The sequence below is a fragment of the Anabrus simplex genome, chromosome 1, assembly GCF_040414725.1.
Source record: "Anabrus simplex isolate iqAnaSimp1 chromosome 1, ASM4041472v1, whole genome shotgun sequence".
Classification (NCBI taxonomy): Eukaryota; Metazoa; Arthropoda; class Insecta; order Orthoptera; family Tettigoniidae; genus Anabrus; species Anabrus simplex.
This window is the reverse complement of record NC_090265.1, coordinates 1,636,898,509-1,636,911,936: the sequence shown is the minus strand read 5'-3', so window position 1 is coordinate 1,636,911,936 and position 13,428 is coordinate 1,636,898,509. Positions and strand designations below refer to the sequence as shown.

General features: G+C 42.5%; 1 protein-coding gene across 1 annotated transcript in view; it reads left to right on the top strand.

Moving 5' to 3' along the window:
- LOC136858636 (myrosinase 1) overlaps window positions 1-11,777 on the top strand; it is a 57,588-nt gene extending 45,811 nt beyond the window's left edge. Inside the window, exons 10-11 of the mRNA XM_067138339.2 lie at window positions 4,807-4,913; window positions 11,563-11,777. Of these exons, the coding sequence (XP_066994440.2) occupies window positions 4,807-4,913; window positions 11,563-11,680 (225 nt within the window). The 3' untranslated portion in view covers window positions 11,681-11,777. The remainder of the gene's footprint in view (window positions 1-4,806; window positions 4,914-11,562) is intronic.
- Window positions 11,778-13,428: the final 1,651 nt, after the last annotated feature.

Sequence of the window (13,428 nt, the reverse complement as noted above, 5' to 3'; positions counted from 1 at the left end):
GCTGCGGAGCCATGCGTCGAGTACCACTAGGGCCTGCCGCACGGCTCCACCTCCTTGGGGTACCTCGTACCCAGTCTCCGATCCCAGAGAATGAGGCCAAGCCCGCCGAGGCGGGGGCCTCCTGGAAGGGGGTGGGTCATGACGCCGGGCCTCTTTCCTCTCTGCCCGCGCCATGGCCCGGTAGACAGGGCAACTGCGATGGGAGGCCGGGTGGCCCCCCGAGCAGTTGGCGCACACCGGCGCCTCCCTAAGTGCTGCGCTGGCCGTGTAGTGGTGATCACCACCACAGCGGATGCACCTCACCTCGAGCCCACAGCTGACCTGACGGTGGTCCCACCTCAGACAGCGGAAACACTGCAAGAGCTGCTGAGGGGGACGTTTTACTCTCACCTGACTGCCGCTACCCGCTGAGGTCCTCTCCTGATTGGCTCATCGGTTGACTGCTGTCCTGGGAGCAGTCTTGGGTTGCGGCTGGGCGGCCCTCTCCTGATGGGCCGGCGTCGCGTTCTGCTTCCTGGTCCGGCGTCGTCTTCTTCTTCCCGGGGGTTTCTTCTTGGCAGGGGAAGAGGCCTCGTCCTGGTGGCCCTCCTCCCGGCCTGGTGACCCCGGGGTAGCTGGTGGCTCCGCTGCGTCGCCGTCTTCTTCCTTCTCCTGGCTTGCGGCGGCGGCGTCGTCGGTCGGTGCTAGCTCTCGACTGCGTTCCCGGTCTTGTGGGGCGCACATCGAGGTCTGCAGCTCGACAGACTTGCAGGCAGGCTGGGCCTGTGCAGCAGCCTCAGAACGGCAGGGGGCGTCCTTCTCCACTGCTGTGCTGCTCTCCAACATCACGGGCGCTTTCCTGGTTTGCGCCCGGGTAACAGGCCCTTCCTGGTAGGCCTGCGTCTGCGACCACTTCGCCATGGTAGGTGGTCGTCGTTCCTGGTTGGCTGCCTTGTTGGTCTGGGTGTACTTTGTAAAGTACCGCTTTCCAACTGGGGTCGCGCCCTCGCGGCGCTCGTGAGCGCCGCCGTCGTCCTCGGTCCCGGACTCCGTCTGCGTGGCTGCCTCGTGGTAGCCTGAGACGTCCGGGTGCTCCCTGAGTCCTGGTAGCCGGGTGACCTGGAAGTGCTGGGTCATCATCTTCTCGTAGTGTCGGAGGCGGCTTGCGTCCTTGGCGTAGATCACGACTGCCCAGCCGGGGATTACCGCGCCGATGAGATGTTCGATTGGATCCTCTCCGTCGAGCTCCACAATCGCTGTTAGGAGATCGACTATAAAAATCGTCTCCCGGTACACGTCCTTCCCCCGCAGGTTGTACACCAGCAGCGACGGGAGCCTGGAGTCGGGAGCGGGCGCCAAGCTCAGCCTAGCTTGAAGTTCTCGGTAGGCTTCCTTGCAGTCGAAGTCGGCCGGTCTCATGTTGACGGTTATCGCCGCCATCCTGGTCCTCCTGAAACAGTAGAAGAGAAAGAGCGAGCACTGAAAAGTGCTACAGCTCAGACAATGCTCCTTCGAAGATGTACTAATAAGTACAAGTGCCTGGCTGATACTTGAAAAGTACAGAGCGCCTGGCAAGGAGAGAGAAAGCGCAGCGAGAAGAACGTACGCCCTTTCACTACGACTGTCAGCTCGTCCTTATCATATTCAGAGTCAAAAGCAAGGATAGGGCGATTTAAATGCGAGAATTAGAAATAGAACTGTGGGTTGTGAGAAATTGATGGGTAAATGTGGGGAAGATATGGAAGCTAATAGGAATGGGAAGCAGCGTTTACTGGACTTCTGTGCATGTATGGGATTACCAATTAGGAATACATTCTTCAAGAATAAGGCTATACACTGCTATATATGGGAGGGAAGGGGCACCAGATCCATAATAGCCTGTATAATTACCGTCTATGAATTCAGGAAATTTGTTAAGTATGATTTGGTATTCCGGGGATTGTTCGACGAAACAGTTCACTGTCTGATATGTAGTGAACTTAAGAATCTCTCGGTCTAGGACAGAGATTAAGTGAAATCTGTCTGCAGACGAATGAGGCTAGAAAATCTCCAGGACGAGAAAATTAGACAGAAGTACATGGATATGATTAGTAAATAGTTCCAAACATCAGACAGTTAAGGTACAGCCCCAGAATTTGCCTCATGTGAATGTGGGAAAACATGGAATACCATCTTTAGGGCTGCCGAGAGTGGGGTCTCAACTAACTACCCCGAATGCAAGCTGACAGCTACGAGACGCAAACTCCACAGCACCTCGCTTGGTAATATAGAGAGAACAAGACAACGGTGGTTAGACTCAATCTGTAATGATTTAAAGATAAGAGGTCTAGATGTAAACCTGTTTATATCAGTATTAAATATTGCAACTTTCATGTCTATTACTTTTAACTTACATCCTGAGTCCACCGAGCATTCAGTTCCGTCTGAGAACAGATCTGTACTCTTACATAATACATAGATCTCGCTGCATTACGTTAGCTGCACCTTGATTAATTTCATTTCTTCTTTCTTTCTTCATCCCTTTACCCTCCAGGGTTGGTTTTTCCCTCGGGCTCAGCGAGAGATCTCACCTCTACTGCCTCAAGGGTAGTGTCCTAGAGCGTGAGACTTTATGTGGGGGGATACAACTGGGAAGTACGACCAGTACCTTGCGCAGGCGGCCTCACCTGCTATGCTGAACAGGGCCCTTGTGGGGGATGGGAAGATTGAAAGGGATAGGTAAGGAAGAGGGGAGGAAGCGGCCGTGGCCTTAAGTTAGGTACCATCCCGGCATTTACCTGCAGAAGAAGCGGGAAACCACGGAAAACCCCTTCGAGGTTGGCTGAGGTGGGAATCGAACCCCCTCTACTTAGTTGACCTCCCGAGGCTGAGTGGATCCCGTTCCAGCTCACGTACCACTTTTCAAATTTCGCGGCAGAACCGGGAATCGAACCTAGGCGTCTGGGGGTGGCAGCTAATCACGCTAACCACTACACCACAGAGGCGGACCCTGGGGAAAATACCCATCCCTTGAAATTATTCGCCTGCTTCAGGTTTGTATTCCCGACCTGACATTAATTCCTCTTAGGTTTCTTCCTTACCGACATTGCTTAGCCTTGGTGGATGAGTGGTAGAGTGTCCGACTCGGGATCCTAAGTTTGCGGGTTCGATACCGGTTGAGGTAGTCGATTTTTGAAGGAGGGTCAAACATATTTAGCACACCATGTTATTCTTGTTGGTAAATGCGGTAGTCAGTGTCACCTGACAACCTTAAATTAATTCAGCTTCAGTATCTCTTCCAGTAGAATTCGTTGCCAGATAGCAGCACAATGGGAATGTCGAAATGGGTACGCACCGCCTCTGTGGTGTAGTGGTTAGCGTGATTAGCTGCCACCCCCGGAGGCCCAGGTTCGATTCCCGGCTCTGTCACAAAAAATTGAAAAGTGTTATGAGGACTGGAATGTGGTCCACTCAGCCTCGGGAGGTCAACTGAGTAGAGGTGGATTCGATTCCCTCCTCAGCCATCCTGGAAGTGGTTTTCCGTGATTTTCCACTTCTCCTCCAGGCAAATGCCGGGATAGTACCTAACGTAAGGCCACGGCCGCTTCCTTCCCTCTTCCTTGTCTATCCCATCCAAACTTCCCATCCTCCCAGAAGGCCCCTGTTCAGCATAGCAGGTGAGGCCGCCTGGGTGAGGTACTGGTCATCCTACCCAGTTGTATCCCCCGACCCAGAGTCTGAAACTCCAGGACACTGCCCTTGAGCTGGTAGAGGTGGAATCCCTCACTGAGTCCGAGGGAAAAACCAACCCTGGAGGGTACGCTGATTAAGAAAGGAAGAAAAGAAAGGATAGGTCTATCAATCTAAAAAAAAAAAGAAATTTCGAAAATCACTTCCGGCCTGAATGCAGTTCCAAAAAACCTGCCTAAAATCGTGTGTTTCATTACTCGTATTATTTTTGATTCAGATCCTAGCCAAATTAAATTATTTCCATAATTCTTTTTGTAATGTGTTTCTTGGTTCAACACCCTCAGGCATTTCTTGATTTTTTGAAAAATGGCCGCACCGAATGTAGTTATAAAGGCTTAAGTGAAACTCGGCATTGACTCACATTAGCGCTCGTAGTGGTAGAAAAAGGCTAACTGATAATCTAATCGACCGGATAACGATGAGAAAGAAAAGTATTGTAATTTTTAGGAATAAATAAAGAATATATTCTCATACTTTAGTATAGTTTATTTACCTCAAATTCGTAGCTCATATATGTTTTCAGCAATGAGTAGCTTGCCCGAAGGACTAAAACTGTGCATTTTTAACCTTATAAATCAGTGAAACTTGTAAATACAACTTCATCTTTTCAGGAACAAAATAGGTTTTTGCTCAAAATCCGATGTCTAGTTACCACATTCAGTTTGTCACACCTACGTTCACTTGTGTTCATATAAATTCATCATTATACCGCATCGAAGCATCTTCACTAAAACATTTGACCACGGGCCACACAATAAACACGATGTAAGTGGTAAGTGTGTTATTCTGATGGAGCTGATAGTCGACATACTGGGGGAGTGCAGTCCAAAGAGTTTAATAGCAATAATCTAACGGTAGTTTTGTTCTCTGCACAGGCTTAGAATACCTATGTACCATTGATTTGTTGTTTATTTATGCATTTTTATTTTCATTATTTAATTTAGTAGCAGTTCGCTACAAAGTCAAAATAAGCTGGAGCTCCAGATTCTCTATACATAAATTTTGCAGCTCTAATTATATGGCTACGGAAAATCACTTCATCCTGAAATGTACAACAAGCTGATTTATCACTGAATTGCAAATGTCTTTCCTTTACAGAGTCACTTCACGGAGTTGTTGAAGGCAGTGTATGAGGATGGAGCTAATGTCATTGGTCACACAGCCTGGAGTGTAATTGACAATATGGAATGGACTAGTGGTTACACGTAAGTAATACTGTACAAATTTCCCAGAGTTTAATTCAAGTGAGTTTTGTAAACAAATTTTGTATTATATAATTTTGTCCATAGCAAATTGGAGACAACACTGTGCATGATAATTTAAAAATGAACGCCATTTTTTTCAGTATTTATATATATTTTTGCTATTTGCTTTACGTCGCACCGACACAGATAGGTCTTATGGCGACAATGGGATAAGAAAGGCCTAGGAATGGGAAGGAAGCGGCCGTGGCCTTAATTAAGGTACAGCCCCAGCATTTGACTGGTGTGAAAATGGGAAACCACGGAAAACCATTTTCAGGGCTGCCGACAGTGGGGTTCGAACCCACTATCTCCCGGATGCGAGCTCACAGTTGCGTGCTCCTAAGCGCACGGCCAACTCGCCCGGTCAAAAAAATATATTGAGACGACATGCTGTTGTTAGGAATGAGTAGTGAAGTCAGTGAAATTCTGTGTGAAAAATTATTATAGCTTCGATGATGATGATGATGATGATTATTATTATTATTATTATTATTATTATTATTATTATTATTAAAGTGGTTCGAACCCCACAGTTGGCAGCCCTGAAGATGGTTTTTCCGTAATTCCTGATTTTCACACCAGGCAAATGCTGGGGCTGTGCCTTAATTAAGGCCACGGTCCCTTCCTTTCCACTCCTAGCCCTTTCCTATCCCACGTATCCCAGCGTTGCCATACGACCTATCTGTGTCAGTGTAACGTAAAGCAAAATTGTATAATAATAATAATAATAATAATAATAATAATAATAATAATAATAATAATAATAATAATAATAATAATAATAATAATAATAATAATAATAATAATAATAATTACACCACTAGGTACCAAGTTATGCCCCGCTAGCCAATTGGACGAGAAAGAAAAGCGTACGGCCCCGGACCTGGTCAATGAGAGCACATATTCAAAGATATATAACATATTTATTGAAACTTTGAATCCCTTCTTGGGTTTTCTTTCTCTTTATAGGATATACAATTTTGGTGGAGAGAACGTTCTACAAAACCTTTAACAGCCTTCAGCAGTAAGAAAAAGGTCACATAAACTAAGGGGTTGTGCCCAAGCGAAACCAGCATAAAACTTTACATTGAAGTTAATAATAATAATAATTTGTATTTCATAAGACGCGCCTCTAACATTTCAATAACATGATTCTGGACAAGGTTACAATTCAAGTCATAAAGATATCCTTACTTGCGTATAATTTATAACACCCAGATGTCGCGAAACTGCGACCATATAAGATTACAGAGTACATAATATCCACTTGGCGAAAGGCCAGATCAACAGTAAGAGGACCGTATTACAATTACATTTTCCCATTTACCTATCAAAAGTAACGACTAATCTGAAGTAATTTGAAACATAGTACAATCCACTTCACCAGGAAATATTTAAAGTCCTCCCGTCATCCCCTAGGTAAGTGAAAAGTCATCCCTTTGAACACCTTATTTCCATGGGCGTTCGGAAAGTTTGAGACCCGAGCAGATCCGGCCCGCTCGTACAAAACGCTAGTAACCAGCCAGCTCGCTGTTCCCAAGCCAAGTCTTGTCTTGTCTTGTCTTGTCTTGGTTATTTAATGGGCTTCTCTTGGGAGCGGTATACCCAGCCACGTCCCAAGCCAAGTCAAAGCTCCCATCACGACTAGCGCTCCGCAAGGCGAGGGGAACCGGGCGTCAAGGGAGGGGGAAACAGCTGACAATAGGCCAAGAAAAGGGGCAGGCACGTTACCATGGAGGCAAGGAGAATAAACAAGCGCAGCAGAAGGCCGCAGTTTAAAACAAATATCTCGTTGAAATCGCTTTCATAGGGGATGTGGCAGAATTTATTTTCCGCATAATTAACAAGCAATATATTAATAAACACAGCTAAATTACATGTCTTAAATATCTTTTTTTTTTTTGCTATTTGCTTTACGTCGCACCGACACAGATGTCTTATGGCGACGATGGGATGGAAAAGGCCTAGGAAGTGGAAGGAAGCGGCCGTGGCCTTAATTAAGGTACAGCCCCGGCATTTGCCTGGTGTGAAAATAGGAAACCACGGAAAACCATCTTCAGGGCTGCCGACAGTGGGGCTCGAACCCACGATCTCCCGATTACTGGATACTGGCCGTCTTAAATATCTATCTATATACATATATAAAATAACTTGTCCTGACTGACTGACTGACTGACTGATTCATCATCGCCGAGCCAAAACTACTGGACATAAAGAAATGAAATTTTGGAGATACATTCATATTAACATGTAGGTGCTCGCTAAGGGAGGATTTTTGGATATCCCTTCGCTAAGGGGATGAAAAGGGGGGTGAAATTTTAAATGAGGATATCTATACCTCAAAAACTTAAATTACGGATGTTAAGATTGGTATTTGGAATCTCCTTTAAAAATAAAGAAACACGTCATTTTTTGTTTTCGGAAAATCTCATTAAGAGGTGTGAAAATGGGGAAAAGATGTTGAACACCTTTTATGAGGATACTTATATCTCAAAAACTGAAGATGTTACAGACATGAAAATTGAAATTATGAATCTCCTTTGAAAATAAAGAAACACGTATTTTTGCGTTTTTGGATAATCCGTTGCATAGGGGGTAAATAAGTGTGACAAACGGGGTGAATTTAAAACAAGACTATATCTGCTAAATATCTCAGACACGTAACATATTACAGATTTGAAAACTGGTACTTGGAATTTCCTGTAAATGTAAATATTTTTTCGGAAAATCCACTGAAGGGGAACTGAAAAAGGGTGTGAATTTTTAAAATTAGCGTATCTACAGTATATCTCAAAAACTTAACGTGTTGTAGACGTGAAAATTGGTATTTGTAATCTCTTTTAAAAATAAGGAAACACGTATTCTTTGGTTTCCAGAAAAAACCCTTAACGGTGCGGTGGGTGTGTGTGTGAAAGAATTGAAAAATTAGTTGAATTATTTGTATGAGAATGTGTGTATATATATATATATATATATATATATATATATATATACCAAAAAATCTAAAGATGTTACAAACGTAAAAACTGGTATTTGGAATCTCCTTTAAAAATAAAGAAACACGCATTTGGTGGGGGAATAAACTCCCTAGGGGGGGGGGGAGAGGTGATGAAACCGGAGATGAATTCCTTTTACGAGCTTACGTGATATCCCGAAAACTGAAGATGTTACAGTCGTGTTAATTGGTATTTGGAAGCTCTTTTAAAGAATCGGGTACTGTTTGCTGTTGGAAAATTCACTTGTGTGGGGAGTGTGAAAGAATGTAAAAAAATGTTGAATTATTTTTCTGTATCTCAAAACTGAAGGTTATAGACATGGAAATTGGTATTTGGAATCTCCTTTAAAAATAAAGATTCTCGCATTTTTTGGGTGGGGAAACCAACTTAACGGGCGGGGGTGGAGTGAAAAAGGAGTTGAATTATTTTCATGAGGATACTTATATCTCAAAAACTGAAGATGTTACAGATATGGAAATTTGTATTCGGAATTTTCTTTCAAAGTAAAGAAACACGTAATTTTTTGTCTCTGGAAAATCCACTTAAGGGGGGTGAATTAATTGAAAAATTTAATTGAACACTTTGTATGAGGATACTTATATCTCAAAAACTAAAGATGTTACAGACGTGAAAATTAGTATTTGGAATATCCTTTAAAAATAAAGAAACACGCATTTTGGGCGGGGAGGAATCAACTTGAGGGTGGAGGCAGGGGCAGTGAAAAATGAGTTTAATTCCTTTTTATGAGGATACATATATCTCAAAACTGAAGATGTTACAGTAGTGATATTTGGCATTTGGAAGCTCCTGTATAAATAAAGAAACAAGTTTTTTTGGTTTACGGAAAATTCACTTAAGGGGGGGGGGGGGGGGAAGGAAGTGAAAAATTTCATTATTGTTATGGAGAAACTTATATCTCAGAAACTTAAGGTTACATACGTAAAAATTTGTATTTGGAATCACCTTAACAAAATAAAGAAACACGCACTTTTGAGGAGGGGGATCAACTTAACGGGTAGGGCGGGGGTGAAAAAGGAGTTGAATTACTTTTTTGAGTATACTTATATCTCGAAAACTGAAAATGTTACAGACGTGAAAATTAATATTTGGAATTTCCTTTAAAAATGAAGAAACACGCATTTGTTTTTTTTTTCGAAAAATCGACGTAAGGGGTGTGGGGTTGAAAGTAAATAAATAAAGAGTTGAAATTTGTTTATAGGAATAATCTTAAAAACTGAAGCTCTTACAGACGTGAAAGTTGGTGTTTTGATTTTCCTTTCAAAATAAAGAAACACGTATTTTTTGTTTTTGGAAAATCCACTTAAGGCGGGAGAGGGGTGGAAAGAAGTGAAGAAGAAGAAGAAGTTGAATTATTCTTATGAGTTTATATTTATCTCAAAAACTGAAGGTGTTACAGACGTACAGGCAAGAAAACTGGTATTTGGAATTTCCTTTAAGAATAATGACATACGTATTTTTTTCGTTTTCGGATAATCCAGTTAAGGGGCTGAAAAGAATTGGAAAAGCGGGTGAAATTTTAAAATGAGTACCGGTATATCTACATTATTTGTCAAAAACTTAACATGTTAGAGACAAGAAACTTGGTATTTGGAAAGTCCTTTAAAAATACAGGAACCTGTAGGCCTACCTTTTTGTTTTCGGAGAAGACACTTAACAGGGGGTGAAAGGAAGTGAAAAATAGTTGAATTATTTTTTATGAGGATACATATATCTTAGAAACTGATGATGTTACAGACGTGAAAATTGGTATTCGGAAACTCCTTTAAAAATAAAGAAACATGTATTTTTGTTTTCGGAAAATACACTTAGATGGGGGTGAAGGTGAGGGAAGGACTGATCAAGGGGTTGATTTCTTTTTATGGGGATACTCATATATATCTCAAAAACTGAAGATGTTACAGATGTGTTAATAGGTATTTGAAATCTCCTTTTAAAATAAAGAGAGATGTATTTATTTTTTCGACTTGAGAGAAGACTGTTTCTCACATGTACAGTTCTATGTCGCATGATCGTCTTAGCCCCAAAAGGTAATACCACAAACATGGCTTACAAAGAATTTCTGGGGTAAATGAAAATCAGTTTTTGGGTGAGTTTTTATACTTTAGAAATGTTCAGATAATTTTTCAAATAATGTCTTAGTACAATGCCGAGGAACGATTACTTTGATCAAATTACGAAATCTATGCGAGCGAAGCCGCGGGTAATTGCTGGTGCCGAATATGGCACCAAAACATGGATATCAACAGACCGCTACAAGAGGCGTGAGATAATCAGGGGGAGAAGTAAATACACGGCATAATAATAATAATAATAATAATAATAATAATAATAATAATAATAATAATAATAATAATAATAATGTCGACTGTGGGTCGAGGTTTTCCTGATGTACACATGACGCTGATGGTCGAGGAGTTCTGAATGTCTGCACCATCTTTGCATCGGAGGTTTTCTTCGTGTGATACTGAGTGGGATATCAAGCCTCGTCATGACTCCATTACAACACCTCGTAACACATAGCTATTGCCAAATGAAACTCATGAACAACGTGAGATAGGTCAGGGCTTTTAACATAGAACTTAAAATTACTAGTTCCATCCTGAATTGGATAAATTCATTTACTTTCATTCTCGAGAAACCTCACGCCTCTTCAGCAACAAATAGTCTCGAGGTTCCTTCTTCGTGGTCGCTGTAGCCTTTAACACACCAACTTTTGATAACCTTGTTTTATGGGGAAAACTTAAATTTTACCAGAGTTACTTCTAATCCAAGAGAGTTCATCACGAAGGCAATACTTAATTGAATAAATAAGATTTTATGGAGTTTCCGACTCACGTCTGATCAATTCTTTTTGTCATCTTGAACAACAGTGAGGAATATGGTGGACTGATCTTCTTTGTAGCGAGACGGGCCAGTACGATACCAGCTATAGCAGAAAGATCCTCAGGCATAGTGTTTGCACTTTACCTGCTTTGATTTGTTGATTCTTATAAAATGCTTAGGAAGAATGTGAAATAATTTGCATTTCGTACATTCTCCTTGTTTTTAAGATACTAGACAATTTTAGACATATCATAAAATACCGGTTTTTATCTATTGTCGGGAACATTTCTACCCTATTGATTTGGAAGAAAAGGAATGATAAACTGTTCAAACATCTCATTGTACATTTAAAAAAAAATGCTATTTGACAGGGGCGTCGACCCATGTGGATCTTTTGCCCCTACTGGGACCATATTGTATGAACCTGCGTGTAATTGGAATGGCGGTAGTGTGGAATGTTGTGTGTGAGGAAAGGAAGATTAAGGACGTCACAAAACACCCAGTCCCCATGCCAGGGATATTAACCATTACAATTAAAAGACCCTGACCTGGACGGGAATCGAAACCGGGGCCGCCGGGTGACAGGCGGACGCGTTGCCCCCTACACCGCGCGGCCGGACTCTCATGGTACTTACTCTCAGTTTAGACTTCGGTTCAAACCTCAAACAGTTTTCTTCCAGTCTTCATTTTAATTGTCTTATATCTGTTATTCATACCAGTGTTATTGGATTAAAATTGGAAGTCATTCATGTGAATCTAATTTTTTTCAGGGAGAAGTTCGGTGTGTATTACGTGAACTTCACCGATCCTGCGCGACCCAGGATTCCCAAGGCATCATCTCAATTTCTAAAGGAGATCATCCAGACTCGTGAAATACCACAGGACTAGCTGGTGGACGTCTACATTTAAAGACGATGTTTTCTCTATGCATTGTACATGATTTCTTGTACATATGTACATTAAAATAAACATTTTATTTGTTAAAGATCCTTGTTTGTGGTAGTACATCCCTATTTACCACTCATTATAATTATGAATCCTCGACTTCCTTACATTCTAGTGGTGCTAATTAATGTGTGAAGAGAAGGGCCAACTATCCCCTCTTAAAATTACTAGAATAAAATACTGAAGACTTCTGACCCTTTAAGGAATGAAAGTATCAGCAAAAGGAAGCGAATGATGGACTCCCTAGTCTTCGTACACCTAAAACCATCGGAATCCGAAAGGAATACGCGTTACCCAAGGGAAGTTGGACTGGAGACGTGAAAGAGTGCAGTCTGGCACAAGTACATGGAGGCAACGTCAAAAGTTAGGGGCCTCCTGATCACCAACCCACCTGTACCATCCCAAGTCGTGAGGCCCCTGCTTTTAATAACCTTTTACAACAGGCGCGGAATACTGTGGATGTGTGTAGGAACTTTCAATGACAATGCTGATATTGTTTTGGGTTATCGGATACCTTAAAACTATTGTAGCATATTTTTACTATCGACTAGATTTGTTAAAATACTATTTACTGGTATTTTTAAGTATACTCCACGATTAAGTTCTCCATTCGTCAAGATATCACTGACGGAAACGAACACACAGCACTCCGGCGCTTCAAGTCCCTGCTCTCCAACAGGCCTCTGATAGCGCAGTCTTGTTCATAGAGCAGTTCACTTCAAAAATCACCGCCCTTGTTACTTGCTCACTCCCCATCGAGTCGCGATTGACTCACTCAAGACTCCGCGCTTTTTATATGAGGCCCGCGGAAGATCCTCGTAGTTTCCACTTCCAGAGCATTCTGGGCATCTGCTCCATCGTTATTCAGCTTCCATCTTCTTCTAAGAAGCTTCCTTATCGCGAGACTCAACAATTCGCCGGCGGTATTATTTCGCTCGCTACGATCCCAACACAAATTGTCACTGTTGTGCCGACATTGTACTTAGGATTTTTGTCAGGCCCGAGGACGGGAATGACTATGCCCTGTCGCCACTGAGAATGAAACTCACATTCTATCCAGATTCGGCTGAACACACGAAGGAGATATAACAGACTATCGTCACTAAGGTGTTCCAACATCTGGTTATGGACATTTTCTGATCCAGGAGACGTGTCCTTACAAAGCGTCAAGGCGCTGTGGAGTTCCCGCTGCATAAAGGGCACGTTTTAGTCCTCTGAAGCTTGAGTGGCAAAACTAAGGTGATAACGTTCTGTCTCCCGCTTCAGAGATAGGAAAACACGATGGTAATTCTAGGAGTCAGACACATCCGCGAAAGACTGGTTAGATGGTTAGCAATCGAGAGCTGTTCAGTGACGATACTGCCTGCAATGGAAATTCCCGGACAGAAGATGATCCTTGGATACGCGAAATACGTCGAAGTTTAATCCACACTTGAGATGACGGAGTATGTGACGTCATAGACTACACATATATCTCCCACGAAGCTTTCTTACTCTGTCGAATAAGAACTCGGACCTTAGCGCGGAGTTTTTTAAATGTTACCAAGTTGGCCACATTAGGCTGCCTACGATAGCGTTTATGAGTGCGACGGTGTTCTTTGATAGCTGCTGCAATTTCTTCGTTCGACCAAGGAATGAGTTTTCTGCGAGGAGTCCCTGAAAATGATGGAATGGACTCTTCAGCAGCAGCA